The sequence below is a fragment of the Podarcis muralis genome, chromosome 12 (genome assembly GCF_964188315.1).
Source record: "Podarcis muralis chromosome 12, rPodMur119.hap1.1, whole genome shotgun sequence".
NCBI lineage: Eukaryota > Metazoa > Chordata > Lepidosauria > Squamata > Lacertidae > Podarcis > Podarcis muralis.
Window position 1 is genome coordinate 44,492,721 of NC_135666.1, and position 20,203 is coordinate 44,512,923.

A 20,203-nucleotide genomic window follows, 5' to 3' on the forward strand; every position below is an offset into this window, starting at 1 on the left:
CCGCGAAGGGGTGAGCTCCCGTTGCTCGGTCCCTGCTCCTGCCAACCTAGCAGTTCGAAAGCATGTCAAAGTGCAAGTAGATAAATAGGTACCACTCCAGCGGGAAGTTAAACAGCATTTCCATGCGCTGCTCTGGTTTGCCAGAAGCGGCTTAGTCATGCTGGCCACATGACCTGGAAGCTGTACGCCGGCTCCCTCGGCCAATAAAGCGAGAGGAGCGCCGCAACCCCAGAGTCTTCCGTGAATGGACCTAATGGTCAGGGTACCCTTTCCTTTATATGTCCAGCTGTCCTTTGTCAACAACAAATTTTTGCTGTTTTTTGTGTTGAATATATGCTATATGGTCATTTATGGACCTCATAGGTATCTAAAGCCATTTGCACATGTTGCCATGCAGTCAGTCCATGCAGAATGTAGGCACCCTATATATTGAAATGAGCAAACCAACGATGTTTTAGGGAGCAGGTGGGGCCCATTACTTACATCATAGGAGCCTACACAACACAAAACACAGTTGATGTATGTAGGTTTTATTTTATTTGTTTTTCATCTTATATTTTGGAAATGTATATCCAGTTTTTCCCCTCCTTTAATTTTTTTGCCCCCCCCCCCCAAGGGAGCGGGGCCCTAAGCTGTAGCTTGTTTAGCTTGTACATAAATCCAGCACTGCGAGGAAAGACAGATTGGGAAGTTACTTGAAGACCAGGTACCTTCCTGACTTCCCACGAAGAATACAGCTAACCACTTGATGTCGCCTTTGCCATGCTCTGTAGCTGGCAGAAGCCCCAATGGGGAAAAGCCTAGCCACTGCTGTAGTGTTCGCCTTTGCATAGGAAGTAGGGAGGAAGGGGTGAGGCTTTGGAGATGGTATTGGTTCTTCCAGAGCCTGTTTATCTTATTCGGAAGAAAGGTTTGGTCCTAGGGTATGGCACTGTTGGAGGAGTGCCAGACTTCCTCCTACTGAAAGTTCAAACACACAGATGCAGACACATTAGATGCTATAAATAAACTACGTTAGTTTATTCTTCCTGAAGAATAGGAGAAAGATGAAACAATGATCATCTATATCTTGCAAACACCTATATCCGGGGATGTCAGAGAATTCCAACGGAAATGGGAGAGGAAATTGCCAATGCTCGCTCAATGGTCCCATCTCTGCAAGAGAAATCAGTTAAATGAATATGATCGGTATTTACTACTGCCGGTTTCTGTCTGCAAACAATACATAATTGACAACACACAAACACACACACTCCAGTTTGTGTTGTGTTTCATTTGCATTGGCATGACTGGTGTAGAATAACATACTGATAATTAAGGACGTGAATTCCACCACAGTGGACAACAAGATGGGGGAGAATACTGGATTTGCTGGAAGCTGAACTGCAGCAGAACGGAAACAGGGATGTCTTCTTACATCCCTGCATGAATCCTATGATATCACAAAATCACACATTTCCGTTGTACTAGTAGTTGGTTTCATGGGTCATAAAACGTTGCCCCCTGTGTCTGGAGCAACTTTGCAACAATTTGTGCAGACCCAGGGACTGCCACCTCTGAAATTTCTGTATTCCTATCGGGCAGTTGGCTTTCACTGTGTTAAAAATCAGCTGCAAGTTACCTTGAACTGTGGTCCTGTTGCTAGTTGGCCAGCATCACATGTCAGGCTGATGTTGGGCACATCTGAGATGTACACCCTAGGGATTTTTGCATCTCTAGGTTATATCAGCCATGATCCATCATGTTGGACAAAACCGCTAGACATGTGCTTGCAAAAGGCTCCCTAGAACACCTGTCTGAGATTGCAAGAGAAAGAGAGAGGGCAAACATCACGTAGACCTCAGTACATGGCATTTATCTTAGTGGGACACATGTTGTACAAGTTTGAATTATGCGATTGTCAGGGGTTCAGGGAGAGAGGCACAGATGAGGGAGGAGACTGAGAGCGAGGGGGAAGAATCCAGGAACGAGGAGGAGGAGGATGACAATGACTTGAGGGCTTCCATGAGTCTCTCAAGTGAATCGGAGGATTCCCAAAAGGGGGCGCCCCTGGTCAGGCCAAGGGGAGCCACAGGGGGGACTCGTCAGGAGCAGGGGAGCAGCAGGGAAACCCCAAGTGGGAGTGGGAGATCGGGGCCGGCTTCCCAGCCGGAACGGAGTGAAGAGGGTGGAGTTCCCAGTGTGACACACGGAGCAGAGCAGGAAGCAGAGAGGGGAAGGAGATCGGGGCAAGACGTCCTGCCGGAAGGGGCGGAGAGTAGTACAGAGAGTAGTATAACTGTCAAGAGGAAGGTCAGGGGTAGCGAACGCGCGCCAAGTTCAAATGTGGAGGCGCGCGGAAATGCGGAGAGCCCGGAGGAGGAGCCTGGTCCCAAAGCACGGAGGAGGGGGGAGCAGGCGTCTGGGGACTCAGCGTCAGGGGAAAGCAGGAGGGAAGGAACCCAGGGGGGCAGAAAGACCCTGCGGAAAAGGAAGGACAGGAAGAGGTGGACTAGCACAAGCCTCTTAAACTGGTGTAGAGGCGGGACTGATTCAGAGGGGACTTCAGCGGTCTAAGCGTAACAGACGTGGGGCTGCACGCCTCGGCTGTGGAACAAACAATGTACTTCAATAAAGACTTTTGTAAATAAAGTGGACTTGGCGTTGGTCTCTTGTGAGCTGGGACCTGAGGCGGCCCTGACAGCGATGAACAGGCGGAATGCAGGGCATTTTTGTTTTCGTTGTTTTTGTTCTTCCTTGTGTCTCACCTTTCATCCAAATTGGTTCCCAAGATGGCACAAAACTCCATGCTGACAAATCTTGGAAAGAATTAAGTTCACTCTGGTGAAGGATAGCGCTGTCACTCTGGAAAGATGCCTTTCGAACCATTTGCCCCCAAGCAGCGGCACCAAAACTAACCTAGCATAAGTTACGGAGAAGTTGTAGCTGCGATATTTTCAAAGTTTAGATGAGACTCGACAACTGGCTAGCTTTACCTTGAATGCCAGGCCTCTACCTTCAGGTTCATGTTGCCATTGTTTTGATTATTTCTGCTGCTGCTGCTGCTGCTGTTGTTTAAAAAATCCTATTCTTGTACAGGAGGAAGAATGATGAAAACATAACCTTGGAAACAATATGTCATAATCCCGCACAAAAGCTGCACGGGCACATTTTGAGTGACTACAATTCGGATAAATGTATAATGAAAGAGATGAAGGGAGATGGTGGTTTGCTGTTCATGTGCTCCTGCAAAGAGGAAGAATGCAACCACGAGCTTATTTTTTCAGGTAAGCGTTTATGTGTGTGTGTAAAGGTTTCGTTTTGAATATGCATTGCTCTTTTAATTTGCTGTCCTCCACTTACCCCCTTCCCGTTACGCTATCGGGTGTGGTGTTTGTGGGGTGTGTGTGTTCTTTTTAGGATATCCTCTCATAATAGAATTTCCTGTTGTGAAACTTCCTAACCTTTGTCACAGTAGAAAAGGCCAGAGGTGTTCCAGTAGGAATCAGAACTGAGGAGCTATTTTGTCACTTTAAGGTCTGCAGTGTTAGTGTCACACATGCAGATGTGGGCACCACATCCTTGCACCACATGCCATGCGATGTGTTGCACTCCGCGTGGCTTGTGTACATGACGTGAGCACATCACGTGCGCCGGCCTCCTCAGTCGTGCTTTGTAGCCGTGTGAGTCCCTGACGTCGCATCCGGGACTGCTGGGAATGACTTTCATAGAACGGTCTCATAAGCCAGATTAGGAGCTCCGTTGGGCCAAATTTGGCCCGCAGGCTGCAGGTTCCCCACCTACAAAATATAAGGAGAGAGATGTCAATGCCAAGCCGAAATTGCTAATAATTTTATCGTTCTATTATATTTGTAAACCACTTTGAGGGTGTGTTTTCTCAAACAATCCAGCAGTATATAGATTTCGTGAAATGAATAAAGCCAAGGCAGTTTGTCTGCTCAGTAAGGGTGAATCGTAACGCTATAAACAGATTAGCAGAGAGTACGAAGTGGAGGTCCAGGGAGTAAATGTGAGGTAAACGAAAACTTATCTCAAGTCAAGATCGATGCAGTTTTTTGGTCATCCACTTTTATTATTAGGTAGGCTGATAAATTCTTGCAGTACCTCTGAACAGCACAAAACCACAACAGACGATTGCCAGGCTTATGTGGTGTTTTATAACTTTACTCCTTCACATTTTGTAAACCCCTATCTTTACACAGGCGGTAAAGACACTTGATGAGAGTACCTGAGGGAGGCTTTGGCTTTGATCTTGTCTGCAAAAAAATTTTTAACTTGCATTTTTTTATCTTGTCTGCCTTACTTAATGAAGTGCATTATCTCGGTGCTGGCAGGGCAGTCAGGCAGATAATGTGCTAGTAGCCGACTTTAATGATTTCATTCACGTCTCTGTTTTCCCATCTCTGTAGAAGAAAACCACCTGGAAGGTACTTTATAGAAATGTATGAGAATTAAACAGGAATTTTGCAACACCTTTGCATGGCTTTGTTGGCCGCCTTCATGGTGGCACTGCAGTAGTGGTGGGGAGACACAGAAGACCTCTGATTAGAGCCATAAAATTGTCGAGTTGGAAGGGACCACAAGGATCATCTAGTCCAACCCCTCACAATTTGGGAATCTTTCGCCCACTGTGGGGCTCAAACCCATGACCCTGAAATTAAGAGCCTTGTGCTCTACCATCTGAGCTATGCAGCCTGAAATGCAGTATTAAATCTCAGAGCTAACTGAAGTAGGTGTAACTGTTGCCACTGCTGTATGTTGGTGCTTTTTAGTAGTTTTTATGATGTTGGGTTGTGGGATGCGGGTGGCGCTGTGGTCTAAACCACTGAGCCTAGGGCTTGCTGATCAGAAGGTCGGTGGTTCGAATCCCCGCGACGGGGTGAGCTCCCGTTGCTCGGTCCCTGCTCCTGCCAACCTAGCAGTTCGAAAGCACGTCAAAGTGCAAGTAGATAAATAGGTACCACTCTGGTGGGAAGGTAAACGGCGTTTCCGTGTGCTGCCCTGGTTCGCCAGAAGTGGCTTAGTCATGCTGACCACATGACCCGGAAGCTGTCTGCGGACAAACACCGGCTCCCTTGGCCAATAAAGCGAGATGAGCACCGCAACCCCAGAGTCGGCCACGACTGGACCTAATGGTCAGGGGTCTCTTTACCTTTACCTTATGATGTTGGGTTGTATTAAATGTAGCGCTACACAGATTGTTCTGCTGTGCAAGGGAAATTCCATGCACTGACAGAGTAATCTCTCCCTCTGCTGCCCCTGTGCACTCCCTAAATCTGTTCTAGGTTTTTCCCCAATCCTCCAGAAAGGATTTGGAGATGGCACGAGGCTACCACCCTTTGTGGTAGCACTAATCCAGGCATAGGCAAACTCGGCCCTCCAGATGCTTTGGGACTACAACTCCCATCATCCCTAGCTAACAGGACCAGTGGTCAGGGATGATGGGAATTGTAGTTTCAAAACACCTGGAGGGCCGAGTTTGCCTATGCCTGCACTAATAATTGTGATAACCCCAAAATGGAGTTGAATGCTTTCCATTGGCTTTAATGATGAAGTGAGTGGTGATTTTATTTTATTTGTAACTTGTGTTATTTTTGCACATTGCCTTAAGCATTTTGAGAGGGGTGGGGGAGAAGCAATTAAATTCTAAATGGATAAGCTCTCAACTGGAGACACACAAGCAGTACTTTGACGAGCCAAACAGCATCTCTTCACTGATGGTGCCTGTTAAGTTGTGGGTGAACATATCAGATGACACAGCAATTCTTCAAACAGAACTGAACTGAAGGGTTCAGCCAGCCTGCTTATATAGAGCTCCAGTACAACGTAACTGTAACAACTTTCTGTAACTACCCAATCACTGAACGTCACTTTCGATCCCTTATTTGCATATGTGGACCTGAACTATCTGCAGTATCCCCCTGCTGGCCAGGGTGAGAACTTCAGTACATAACAGTGCCCCAAATGTAATGTACATTCTTCTTACTTCTTTAGCACGGGTGGGATCAGTGCCACTCCTATTTTCCCCCAGATGGATTGGGAATTGTACCACCCATGTATCCCTTCAGTAAGCCTCAGTTGTTGTTTTTGCTTTCTCCGTGGGTTAAGCGTGTTACTGAAATTTGTGGCATGCTCTCTACATCTGTTTATTGTGTATGCTGTGTGTAGAGCATGTCAGATGCTCACACTTTCCTTTCATATGTGCAGCAGAGACTGATAGCTTCTAATGTGTAACAAATTATGAAACACATAGTCCGGCTGTGCTTATTGCTGTGAGTCATCTCTGTTTCACTTGACTAATAGTAATTTTAATCATATGTCAGTGCTATGGGATCTGCATTCCAAAGCCAACCAACACACCCTTGTAGATTTTGGCTGGCTTCTCACAGATTAGTCAGATTGTACTTGTTTTCTGCTTAAACTACACAAACCGGGTACAGTCCGCTTGTTGGAGTTATTTCCTGTCTTGGTGCTTGCAAAATTGCCCCAGAAACATGCCAAAAGCTGTGTTCTCATTTCTAGTAAGGCTGTTGTGTTTTGCAAAACTCCCTTGGAGTAGTGCCTGTTGCTCTGAAAGGGATAACCTACATTGCTTCCTGGAAAGACTTTAGTCAATCAATCATCTAATGCACCTCTACCACTGAAAGACTGATACTCTACGAAAGTGTCTCAAATACTCAATTCTGCAACCTTTTTCTACACAAACCCACAAGGAGAGAACCAGGGGTCAGCAGGGGTCAGCAACCTTTTTCAGCTGTGGGCCGGTCCACCATCCCTCAGACCATGTGGTGGACTGGCTATATTTTTTTGGGGAGGGGGGGAATGAATGAATTCCTATGCCCCACAAATAACCCACAGATGCATTTTAAATAAAAGGACACATTGTACTCATGTAAAAACACGCTGATTCCCAGACCGTCCGTGGGCCGGATTGAGAAGGTGATTGGGCCGCATCCGGCCCATGGGCCTTAGGTTGCCTGCCCCTGGTTTAGAGTGCAGTCCCTAACTCAACAGATGTTAACTGAGCAGGAAAAGTGGTGGCTTTACATTTAATTGGGACGGAGGGGTTGGTTTGAGTGTGATTAGGTTTGATAGTCATCTAGAAATGGCCCAAGATGAATTAGAATTGACCATCCTTTCCAACACCAGGGCAGTCTTCATCCTGGATATGTAATGTTCAGGGGGAAATAGCAGTATTCTGTAGTTTGGCTGGCAATTCCAGGAGATCTTCCTTACTAGGGCTGGGCGATATATTGTCCATTGCTGGTTTGAAGTCCATATGGTGATATCGGTTTCATAATTTTTGACCTGGCAATATATCACAAATCATGATTTATTGTTGTTAGGCGCCCTGAGCCCGGCTTCGGCTGGGGAGGGCGGGATATAAATAAAAAATTATTATTATTATTATTATTATTATTATTATTATTATTATTATTATTAGTGTGTGCGCGCACTATGCAGAAATCACAATGTGGGGGAAACCCTGAAGCCAGCCAATGCCTCTACATGCCTCCATCCTTATTTCAGACATCGTGATATATTGCAATGTTTAGTTGGGTGATATATCACGTTGTTGAAAACCAGATACCACCCTGCCGTATTCCATATCACCTACTTCTGCATGAGAGCCAGTGTGGTGTAGTGGTTAAGAGCGGTGGACTCGTAATCTGGGGAACCGTGTTCACTTCCCCGCTCCTCCACATGTAGCTGCTGGGTGACCTTGGGCCAGTCACACTTCTCTGAAGTCTCTCAGCCCCACTCACCTCACAGAGTGTTTGTTGTGGGGGAGGAAGGGAAAGGAGAATGTTAGCTGCTTTGAGACTCCTTCGGGTAGTGATAAGGTGGGATATCAAATCCAAACTCCTCCTCCTCCTCCTCCTCCTCCTCCTCCTCCTCCTCCTTTTCTTCTTCTTCTTCTTCTTCTTCTTCTTCATGCTCTGGTTCTCTTTCTCCCTTTTCTCTCTCCTCCCAGGAAAAAGGCAAACCTGTTTCTTACCGCCCCCAAACTAATATACCTTGTTCTGCCCTCCTGCTCAGGCCTCGAGACGTTTTGAGCTTTGGTGCTGCCTTCAACAGCTGGTGCTTGGGATGTTATCGGGAACGTTCCTCTAGGAAGTATTCAAGCGAGCCTCTCCAGATTTAGCGCAGGGTGTTTGTGCCTCCAGAGCAGAGCTTGGCTACTTAAGAGCGTGCTCAGATGAAATCCCAAACTTCCTTTTGCAGCACTTGCACTCCCTCCACAAGACAACTGGCACGTTGTCATCCCCCTTTTATTGTTGTGGATTAGTGTTCCTCTTAAATGGAAACAGCCCCTTTGGGTTGCTTGCCTGGTTAGCCATGGCAGGAAGACAAACGATTTTTACAGTATCAGACATGCGGTTTCCTGTCTGTGTTTAACTCTGAGCAGAACATTGTGGCCAGCTGGTCCTCTGCTCCTCCAGACAACTGGATAATAGCCTGTAATAATTTTGTCTTTTGGACTGTCATCCAGATGTACCCTTCATGTGGCTCTTGTCTTGTGCATGTGGGCTCTTGCTGCTATAGTGGGGCGTGCATTTCCCTGCATAGACTTTCTGCTGCGTTTAATTCAGATAAGACTGGGCCATGCGTTTTCTCTATAGCCGAGGTAGGGCACCCATCCCAGATGTTGGATTGCAACATCTATCACCCCTGACCATGTTGGCTGGGTCTGACAAGAGCTGGATTTAAACAACTCCTGGTTTGTCAATACCAGCAAAGTGAGTTGACCTCATGTGAATGGTCTTTGAAAGCACTTTGTTTGGTTGGGGATTTTGCCCCCAGCTTCCCCCCTCCCCCAACTGTTTGTGTGCACAGTGGTACCTCGGGTTACATACGCGTCAGGTTACAGACTCCGCTAACCCAGAAATAGTACCTCGGGTTAACAACTTTGCTTCAGGATGAGAACAGAAATCGTGCTCCGGCAGCGCGGCAGCAGCGGGAGGCCCCATTAGTTAAAGTGGTGCTTCAGGTTAAGAACAGTTTCAGGTTAAGAACGGACCTCCAGAATGAATTAAGTACTTAACCTGGGGTACCACTGTATGTGTATATATGTGTGTACAGTGGTACCTTTGTTCTCAAACTTAATCCATTCCGGGAGTCCGATCGACTCCCAAAACCATTCAAAAACCAAGGCATGGCTTCCAGTTGGCTGTAGGAGTGTCCTGCAGCCAATCGGAAGCCGTGCTGGACGTTCGGCTTCTGAATAACGTTCGCAAACTGAAACACCTGCTTCTGGGTTTGTGGTGTTTGGGAGCCGATTTGTTCGACAACTAAGCCATTCAAGAACCAAGGTACCACTGTTTTGTTTTCCTTAAAAGCTTACTATCAGCTTGAAATGCCAAACAGTTAAAGATGTACTGAAACACTTGCTTATGTTTAAATAAGCAGAAAGGTGTGTATGTTTGTTGCGAAGAGCCATAAAATCATGAGTGCAGAAACAGGTTCTGATTTCTCAAAGACGCTAGGCACTCCTTTTTAATTAAATAACTCCTAACAACAGGCGAGTTACAAAGGAACTGCCATCCTTAATCTTGTGGAAGCTGAGATTTCTAACCCCAGTCTCTCTAAAGGCACATTTCTCCATGTTTAAATATGATTGTTAGTAATAGTAGTTATTGAGAGCCCCCAAGAAACTTGACATTTGAAAATATTTGCAATGGGTAGAATTAAATCTAAAGACTGCATGTCTCGTATATTTTTATTTTTAAACTGACACTTTTTGGGTGGGCGGGAAAACGGGAACTCGGCATGTGCTGAAATGGATGTGATTCATTTTGATAAAGGCAACTTTTAACCACACTCTGTGAGTCAGTTTGATGCTCTTTTAAGCTTGCACAATCCCATGTTGTTAAATGTTATACAGAGATGTGGAGTGGTGGTGAGGGACTTTCATGGGGAAACAGGTTTGAGACTGAGTGGTATCTCTTGGTTTAGGTTATGGGCTTCCTTTGCCAAACCAAATTGTGTCAGTCTGGCAGACGACCTGCACAAACTGGAACTTGGAGCGCGGTGGGATTACAGTGGAAAACTTTGCCTTCAAAAGCAAAGTATAATGCCAAAGTGCTTTTAGTAGCTCTTTATATAACTCTTTTCAAGGAAACGTCCCGATTTTGGAAAAAGAGGCTAAGAGAGAACATTTCTTTCCAAAATGGGGACGGGGGAGCAGCAAAAAAGTAGAAATTAAGGTGTGAGATTCTATGTGACATGCCGAAAGAAAGAATTCCCAGCTGGATAGCTCGGTTGGTTAGAGAGCATGGTGCTGATAATGTGAAGGTTGCAGGTTCAATCCCTGTACAGTGGTATCTCTAGTTGTGTTCTCCTCCAGTTATATATCCTTCAGGATACGTATTCAAAAAACCTGGAAGTATTTTCCTGGGTTTTGCAGCGCATACATGCGTAGAAGCCCTAAACCGTGCCCCGTGTGCATGTCCAGAAGTGCTAAACTGCGCATGCGCAGAAGCATCACACCTCTGTGAGTCAGTGATGAGAGAGCCAGTGTGGTGTAGTGGTTACATAATATGGGGAACCGGGTTCGCGTCTCCGCTCCTCCACATGCAGCTGCTGGGTGACCTTGGGCCAGTCACACTTCTGTGAAGTCTCGCAGCCCCACTCACCTCACAGAGTGTTTGTTGTGGGGGAGGAAGGGAAAGGAGAATGTTAGCCGCTTTGAGACTCCTTAAAGGGAGTGAAAGGCGGGATATCAAATCCAAACTCTTCTTCTTCTTCTCTGCTGCAAATATATATATTTGCATTCCTGCATAACCAAAGCCTATAAAAAAATCAAGTCTCTTTAAAACTTAACCGGTTCACAATGAATGGAGGCTGCTCCCCTGGCTGCATTCACACGGCTTCTTGTGGTTTATCCGTAGCTGGTGTGCACTGCTGAGGCACTAACCTCTGTTTCGCCCCTCTCCTGTTGAAAGACGCGGTTTACCGTTACATTACAAATGTGGGCAGCATTTCAAAATGCGTGTTGGGGAATAGTTCCCTGGCCTCCTTAGCTTATTTCTTCGTTTTCTGTATATTTCTGGCAGGGTGAGGTGCTGAGCATTCAGACATGTGATTTTCCATCATCTCTCTGAATTGCTTCCCTCTTGAGAAGGGCCTACCTTCTCTTGTGACTTCTCTGAACACGTAGCTTAGTTTGAAGTCTTAACATGTCAGGAGCGTTGCTTAGAAACTGACTTTACAGGCACCTCAGCTGAGCCGGAAAAATTACTTTTTTAAAACAGTGTGTTGGATTGTCATGCAAATTGCCTACACGCTAAACATAATTTGCCCAAATGTTCGTCATTTGTAGTTGTCGGGCAATTTGGCTAAACAAATCATTGCCGGTGTATTGATTTACTGTAATTCTGCAGAACACAGTTTGTTCTTGGAGCGACGTGATCTCCCCTCTCTCACCCATTTATGGGATTATGTAAGCTCCAGAAACAACTAAGGTGAACTACTAAGGCTTTAGATGCTCGAAAGGAGTGTGGGAAGGTAAAAAGCAGGGGAAACATTTCACAAGCAAGGGGCAATAGGAAAGGAATTTAAATAATTTCCTGTGTACGAACTTAGCACTGTAGCTTGCTTATGAGGCCACCCTTAGATTTCAGTTTAACCTTGCCATGTAAGTGTTAATGAGCGGAGAGGATTGGAATATCCAGAGCACATCAATGCATTCATGCGCCTATTCATGCACAAGAATTCTAGACTGAATAATGCCCCAAATAACAGAGAGGTATATGATGTTTGAGAAAGGTGGTGTCCTGGCAAAACAGACAGTGACAAATGAGGGGGCACAATAAATTGGTGGTGTGAATACCATATTTTTTCCATGTGTAACACACCCCTGTGTATAAGATGACCCCTATTTTTGGGGACTCCAAATTAAGGAAATGGGGGGATTGCCCAGAGTTGTTGAGCCTTTTCCCCCCACTCACCCTCCTGACCGCCACTGCCAATCACACGCCTCAACAAAGCCACCAATTGTCTGCCCACTCACCACCAGCCGCCACCAATCACCTGCCCAATTACTGCACCAGCAGCCAATCGCCAACAGGCCTTGCCACAGCCACCAATCACCTGCCCAATCGCTGGTTACAATGTCCTGCTCGTGGCTGCCACTGGCTGCCACCAATTGCCCATCCCACCTCTGCACTATCCTTCTGTAAGACGACCCCCAATTTTCTACATTTTTTTATAATAAAAAAACACCGTCTTATACACAGAAAAATACGGTGTTTGTTATATTTTGGAAGGTGGGCTGAGTTATCGTCAACTGTATCTTCCTGTGGACCATTAGGATTGACGGTCACTAAACCATAATGGAGAACAGGACTATGAATGGTTGCTAGTCATTATGGCTGTATCCTACAAGATGCCACCCACTTCCATGGGATACAGGATACATCCAACATTGACAGTTTCTGCTGGAAAACGGGCCATGGCCCCTTGGAACGTGGGTGGCACTTGCCTTTACACCTCCCAAAGTAAACATTATTCATTTTTGCTCTGAATTGTATCATCAGTTTTAATTCAAATAAAAAAGTGTGCCTTGGCTGTTGGGAACTTGGGAAACTTTGCTCTTGATTATTTTTAAGGATGGATCGTAAGCGCAGTGTAATTTCCTTTAGAGCTGGAATTTACACTATTAATTCACTTAACGTCATTCCAAGAAGTACCACGTTAAACTTCAAGCATTAAAAGGGTTGCAGCCTGTTACTTGTACAACGAGTCTGCTCATTTGGGGTTTTGTGTGTGTGTGTGTTTGTTTTATATAGTTCTGGGTTCTGTTTATAAGCTTTGCACCAATGGCATTAAAACATCCTCAATAGTATGTAACTGTAGGTCAGACTGACGTTTACCATAATCGGAAGGGCCCCTGCTAGCCATATGGTGGCCCGTAGATCGCCATGTTTGGAAACACCCCGGAAATAGGCCTTTTCAGCTGCAGTGCTAACTCTCTGGAATGTTGTTGTTTAGTCATTTAGTCGTGTCCGACTCTTTGTGACCCCATGGACCAGAGCACGCCAGGCACTCCTGTCTTCCACTGCCTCCCGCAGTTTGGTCAAACTCATGCTGGTAGCTTCAAGAACACTGTCCAACCATCTCGTCCTCTGTCATCCCCTTCTCCTTGTGCCCTCCATCTTTCCCAACATCAGGGTCTCTTCCAGGGAGTCTTCTCTTCTCATGACGTGGCCAAAGTATTGGAGCCTCAGCTCCATGGACAAACTCCAAACTCCATGGACAAAGACAACTCTCTGGAATACTCTCCCAAAATAAACCCAGAAAGCTCTTTCTGATTCTCCAAATGTCTTCTAAAAATCCAGTTGCTCTCCTAGGTCTATTTGGATGATGGAGGGTGCTCTCCTGCTTAGGTGCCATTTGAATTTATGGAATTGTAGCAAAGCACTTATTGCATTCTGGTCTTTATTTGTATTATTTTATTTGTTTGTATTGTATTCTGATTTTTTTAAGTTTCTACAAATGGTAAGGATTGGGGGACTCTACCAAAAATGTTAAAGCGATGTATACATTTTCTTCATAAATTATCCAGTGCACGCCCCATAAGAAGGACTTTGGTGGATCAGGTCATCTAATGTACCTCTGTGTTTTTCGTTTTTCAAAATACTGAAATGGGAGAGTGGGAAGAGGAATCTCATTTGTGAGGATAACTCCACTCATCCTCCGAAAAAGCGAGCTTTGCCAACTTTGGTACTGAATTCTATAAAATGAAATAATCTTGTTCTGGCTGACGCACGTGATAGAATTTGCACTGCTAAGACAAAAGTCTTCAACGCTGCAGAGTTGTTACAGAAGAGATTTCAATAATTGCAGGTGGATCTAACTAACACTGGCAAAAAAGTAATTTGGGGAACTTACGCAGAATCAAACCAGAGGTGAATATAATAATGGAGGTTAATGTGCAGCATCTGGGGAAATGTAGCCAGTCTAGAGTGATCGATTTGTTCCAGAAAATTATTAGCAAGCAGATAATGCTAAGCATATACAAGTTGGAGGATACTAGTTATACAAGTTAGAGGATACATTTTATATATATTGTCTTGTTTCTTAATAATTTTTCAGCACTCAACAAAACAGCCTTGGATACTTTAATAATCTGTGGCAGTTTTAACATCTGCTTGCAACTGGTTTATACTCTGCCACGATAGGTCCATCTGTTACAGTAGTCCATGAGTGTACAGTTATTATCAGAGTACCAGTATGATCCACTAGCCCCAAGATTCGCCGCCCCTAGGGGCAACCCCTACCCTTGTTGTTGTTTAGTCGTTTAGTCTTGTCCGACTCTTCGTGACCCCATGGACCAGGGCACGCCAGACACTTCCCTAAAATCCCAGAAGCAAGAGGATCCGTAGTGCGATGCTGACACTGAGGCTACAGTTTCTAAATATACTTGCCTAGTAAGCTTTTAAAACACATTCCAGTTTGCAGCACATTGAGAATCGGAACAGGCAAGTGTGATGGCTTTGTACACACCTGAATTGAAGGCAAGGAAGTCTAACAGAGCTATTTTTGTTCCATCGTTTTCTTTTCCTTCTCGCCTGATGTTCAGTTACACCCATCTAAAGCTGTCGCAAAAGAGTCTTGTTATTTAAACAAAAGTACATGAATTTGAGTGGCTTGGGCTTGAATTCTGGACACCGTGTCATTTGCATAGGCATACTTAATGTGATTAAGAATGACTTGATTACTCTTTCAGCTTTGCATATTGGAGGCTGGGGGAGATGAGAGATTTTTTACTACCACCACTTTTTGGGAGGAATACTTCTTTTGCTGCTGGACTGTGTTGGAGGGTCAAGGGGTCAGCAACCTTTTTCAGCCATGGGCCGGTCCACCATCCCTCAGACCATGTGGTGGGCCAGACTACATTTTTTTGGGGGGGGAATGAACGAATTCCTATGCCCCACAAATAACCCAGAGATGCATTTTAAACAAAAGCACACATTCTACTCCTGTAAAAACACCAGGCAGGCCCCACAAATAACCCAGAGATGCATTTTAAACAAAAGCACACATTCTACTCCTGTAAAAACACCAGGCAGGCCCCACAAATAACCCAGAGATGCATTTTAAACAGTCATGTAAAAACACACTGATTCCTAGACCGTCCATGGGCTGGATTGAGAAGGCGATTGGGCCGCATCTGGCCCCTGGGCCTTAGGTTGCCTACCCCCTGGTCAAGGGCAATTGCTATACCAAAGTGGAAGATCACAGACAGGAGATTACATAAGGAACAATGTTGGAAGTGGTGTGTGATAATGACAAAAACCCATGTCTCGCGGCACCTTGCCATCACGTTTGACCAGGAGGCCCTGTTTCGTAACAATGGCGTTCACCTTTTGGACATGGGCACTGATTTTTGGCTGGCCAATATCATGGAGGGCATTAAGTGTTGGTTGCAGGTGTGAGTGTGTTGGCGGTGAGCCTCTGGCTCGATTGGTGGTTAGGCATTGGGTAAGCGTTATTATGGGAGGTGAGGTTTTTCCTTTGCCTGCCTCTCCATGTTAAGTGTATCCCGTTAAAGGGATCTGGGGGTGTGGTTCCTGTCCGAAGCCTGGGCGTGGGCTAGGGCCATGCCATGACCCCAACAGTGACCCTGGGGGTGCTCAATTGATGTACATCATAGGGATCCCCCTTCTGATGATTGACCCTTAAGAGAGTTCCTGCAGTCAGACAGGAGTCAGGATATAGTCTTGCTTCAACCCATTGCCTAAGCCAGACCGCTCACATCTTTAGCCAATAAACTTGTGGCCTTATTTATCCCATTAACCCAATATACTTGTGTTTGTGTATTTATTTCGGGGGGAGCTAGGGAGGCTGGGGCATTGCCATGCAAGCAGGACTTGAGTCTCCATTTGGGATTCCCAGCAACTGTTATCTAGAAACAATGGCTTTGATCCAGATTCCGCCATACTTCATTAGACTCTGAGCCTATTCATACTTCTGCTTGTCCTGTTCTTTCAAAGCATGGGTCTGAGCCGTTTTCTGCTTGTCCCGTGCTTTCTTGGCTCTGGTCTGAGCAGTTTTGCCCCCACTGCTTTCCCCAAGAAAACTCGCTCTTTAGTGCTAAATTGGAACAAATAGCTATCGGCAGAGAATCTGATTTCTGTTTCTTCCTGTTCAGCACTAAACCATGGGTTTTCTTGGGGGGAAGTGGCGAAGTGAACAGAAGCATGAATGAACCTTAACTCAAGTCCCTTTGATTTCAGTGAGTCTACTCTGTGTATGGATGAGTCTGCCACCTGTTGCCACCTGTTGAATTCAGTGATGCTTAAGTCCCATATACGTGGATTTAGGATTGCAGCCAAAGTCTGGATCTAACTCCATATCCTAAATTACAGCTAGTCTTTTTCAGCCTAAAGGCCAGATCTAGTACTAACCCACCCTCTGTGGGCCATTTTTGACAGATGATTCCGATTTCAGCCTGCCTGTGGTTTTTCGGTAAAAGCCAGCAGCTGAAACTTGTATCCAAGATAAGCCTCTCTGCTTGCTGCCTTTTAAAGAGCAGGCGGGGGCTTATCTCTGAGCGTAGCACTGGGGTTCTTAATGCTAAAAACAAAGGCGAGAGATCTCTGATCTCAACAATTAGTGCTTAGATGGAAGATACCAGATTTCTGTGCCAGACGTCAGATAACTGGCAGGTGGTGTCAGGGCCGGATTTAGGTTTGATGAGGCCCTAAGCCAGGGGTTAGCAAACTTTTTCAGTAGGGGACCGATCCACTGTCCCTCAGACCTTGTGGGGGGCCGGACTATATTTGGGGGGGGGGGAATGAATGAATTCCTATGCCCCACTAATAACCCAGAGATGCATTTTAAATAAAAGCACACATTCTACTTATATAAAAACAGCAGGCAGGCCCCACAAATAACCCAGAGATGCACTTTAAATAAAAGGACACATTCTACTCATGTAAAAACACACTGATTCCTGGACCATCCGTGGGCCGGATTGAGAAGGCGATTGGGCCTGATCCGGCCCCCGGGCCTTAGTTTGCCTACCCATGCCCTAAGCTTCTGAAGGTAATGGGGCCCTTTATATGTCCAGCTGTCCTTTGTCAACAACAAATTGTTGCTGTTCTTTTGGGTTGAATATATGGTAATTTATGGGCCTAATAGATATCTAAAGCCATTTGCACATAACAAAATATGTATTTTATCAAAGTAATTGTTGAACTTATCTTACAGTTTTTTCCCCTTTAATTTTTGTGTGGGGACCCCAAGAGAGTGGGGCCCTAAGCTATAGCTTGTTTAGCTTATATGTAAATCTGGCACTGGGTGGTGTGGCTTGCCCCAAATGGCCTTGCAAGCCAAATCAGATGCCTGGTTAGACCCAGGGCTGAGCTCTTCCCCTCCTGCGTCCTAAATCAAGGGTTTGAGCCCTGGAAGACCTGCTCCCTGCCTTGCAGGCCTTTCCCCACCTGGCCTGGGAGAGAGGGGTCCTGACTGACTCCAGCTACATGAGCTGAGGCTGCTGAACAGACTCTTGGGCTTTCTTTAGGGATTTTGTTGCTGTTTGTGGTCCTAAATTTTTGTATCTTTGTTTTAGACCTTATTGTGATCCATGTGGAAATGGTTTGATTTGGTTGCATACATTTCAATGTTCCATTTATTTATTTTTTATGACTACTTTTTTTACGTTTGCATCTTTGTGTGATTTTTTTCACGTTGAAAGCCACCTTGAGCATGGTTTTAAACCATAGAAAGGCATCATACAAATAAAATTATGCTTGTACAGTGGTACCTCGGGTTACATACGCTTCAGGTTACATATGCTTCAGGTTACAGACTCCGCTAACCCAGAAATAGTACCTCAGGTTAAGAACATTGCTTCAGGTTGAGAACAGAAATCGTGCTCTGGCAGCGCGGCAGCAGTGGGAGACCCCATTAGCTAAAGTGGTGCTTCAGGTTAAGAACAGTTTCAGGTTAAGTACGGACCTCCGGAACGAATTAAGTATTTAACCTGAGGTACCACTGTATGTATGTAAACCAGTCAACCAGCAGACTTAAAAGCTGACTTAGAGCCAATAACTTCCTTTTAAAAAGGCCACCGCCAAGGCAATGCATCATTAACCAAGTAGCCCCAAGGATCTTCAAAGCAGAACAGGTTATTCTGTTGCTCAAGAAAACTGCTTAGTTGCTTCAATCACAAACTACTGTAGTTTTCTCTCTTCCTCTTTTCTTGCTGCTGTCTGTCCCTTTTCCACCACTAGTCCTTACTTCCTGTATGTCTGATATCTTTCCTCTCTTAAAGTGACAGACATTCACAGGAGCTATTTAGAGATGAATCTGGACTTTTGATTCATTAGTGGCAAATTTCGGTGTACTATTCTGTGCCAAGGAGCAGGGTCAGCCATCATGGGGCAATGGGAGTACCCAGAGCTGGCAACAAATGCCCCTTCTCTCCCACAATCCCAATGCGATGTCAAAATTCAGCCTAGAGGACAAAGCAGTTCCTGGGCTACATGCAACAAGCTAAGTGTGTAGTGTGGCGCATCTGCTGCTTGGCAAATGCCATGAAAGTGGTTCATAAAAGCCCGAGTGGACAGTTACCCAGCAGCTGGCATGCTGATATCCCGTGAAGCCCAGTTGAGATGAATGAAGCTTTCCATCTGAGACCCCATTTAAAGCGGTTGCATATTTTTGCTAGGCCACTAAATGTGGAGTAGTCATACATTTCGGGTGACATTAAATAGGCCAGGAAAAACCCCCAGTAAGTGTTTGTCCATGCTGAACCCATCATCCCAGGGACTGCAAATCTTTATTTAATTTCAGACAATTCCAGCAAGAGGGGGGAAGTGTTAAACACCCCCTTTTCTTTTCTTTTTTGCTTCAAATAACCATCCTCCAAGCAGTTTTTCTTGTACAAAAATAGGGGGTGTGCCAGGCTATGGGTTTGTTTTTTTAAAAAAAATCATGTAACATGTAGTTCAGCCCTAGTTTGAATCTTCATTAATTTTCTTTCACTTAACTTGTGTCATCTTGTAGGAAACTGCTGATTTGTTATTATTATTATTTTAAAGGCTTTTATTCTCGTTTGTGCGTGTGTGCGTTTGTTTCAGCATCTCCTCTCTTGACTTGATAACATTTTAGTTTACTTGAAAAAATGTTTAATATTTTAATAAAATAGTCAAATGCCTCTGCGATATTCCCCCAAGCATTTTGGCTCCCCCACCCTCAAAATAGTTGAAATTTCTGCTGCCAACTGAATTGCTAGGTAGAAAACGCAAGTGTGTGATGACACAAGCCTCTCATTCCACTGTGGTTGAAAGTTCCATTGTGCCTCTTACTCAGACTAGATTTTCAGCTGTTGAGAGAGTTTTGCACACACACACACACACACCATAATCTCAAAGTACACATCTTGCTTTGCTAAACTAACTTGGTCATAACAATAACGATGACACATCCTTTAGTCTAGACTAAACTTCTTAAAGCTTTTTATTGTTATTTTTTAAAAAGGGGCTTACGAAACAAAGTCTTTCTGTGACAGCTTCCTCTTTTTCTAAATACTGTCACATACCGATAGCGACAAGGAATTACAATCTCTGTACAGGTTCTGGCTAGAATCACTTTTCGCCGGGCTTGCGGCAGTGAGAAATTGGTCCAGACCCACATTCAGCATATATGTTAGTGTAAGCACACTAAATACTCAAGTAAGCAAAAATTGCCCTCCCCTTTGTTTTGCCCGGGATGCGGGTGGCGCTGTGGGTTAAACCACAGAGCCTAGGACTTGCCGATCAGAAGGTCGGGGGTTTGAATCCCCGTGACGGGGTGACCTCCTGTTGCTCGGTCCCTGCTCCTGCCAACCTAGCAGTTCGAAAGCACGTCAAAGTGCAAGTAGATAAATAGGTACCGCTCTGGTGGGAAGGTAAACGGCGTTTCCATGCACTGCCCTGGTTCGCCAGAAGCGGCTTAGTCATGCTGGCCACATGACCTGGAAGCTGTACGCCGGCTCCCTCAGCCAATAAAGTGAGATGAGCACCGCAACCCCAGAGTCGGTCATGACTGGACCTAATTGTCAGGGGTCCCTTTACCTTTACCTTGTTTTGCCCAAATCTATTTTTACCCAAATAGAGGAGAAAAAGCAACAACAGCATTGCCTGAACTAGTGGTTTGTTTGTTTTTTGCCACTGTATACAGAGGAGTCCATTTGGTATGTATTCAGTGGGAT

General features: G+C 45.3%; 1 protein-coding gene across 1 annotated transcript in view; it reads left to right on the forward strand.

Moving 5' to 3' along the window:
- TGFBR2 (transforming growth factor beta receptor 2) overlaps window positions 1-20,203 on the forward strand; it is a 67,519-nt gene that overhangs the window by 30,367 nt on the left and 16,949 nt on the right. Inside the window, exon 3 of the mRNA XM_028750251.2 lies at window positions 3,079-3,266. Coding sequence (XP_028606084.2) covers window positions 3,079-3,266 — 188 coding nt within the window. The remainder of the gene's footprint in view (window positions 1-3,078; window positions 3,267-20,203) is intronic.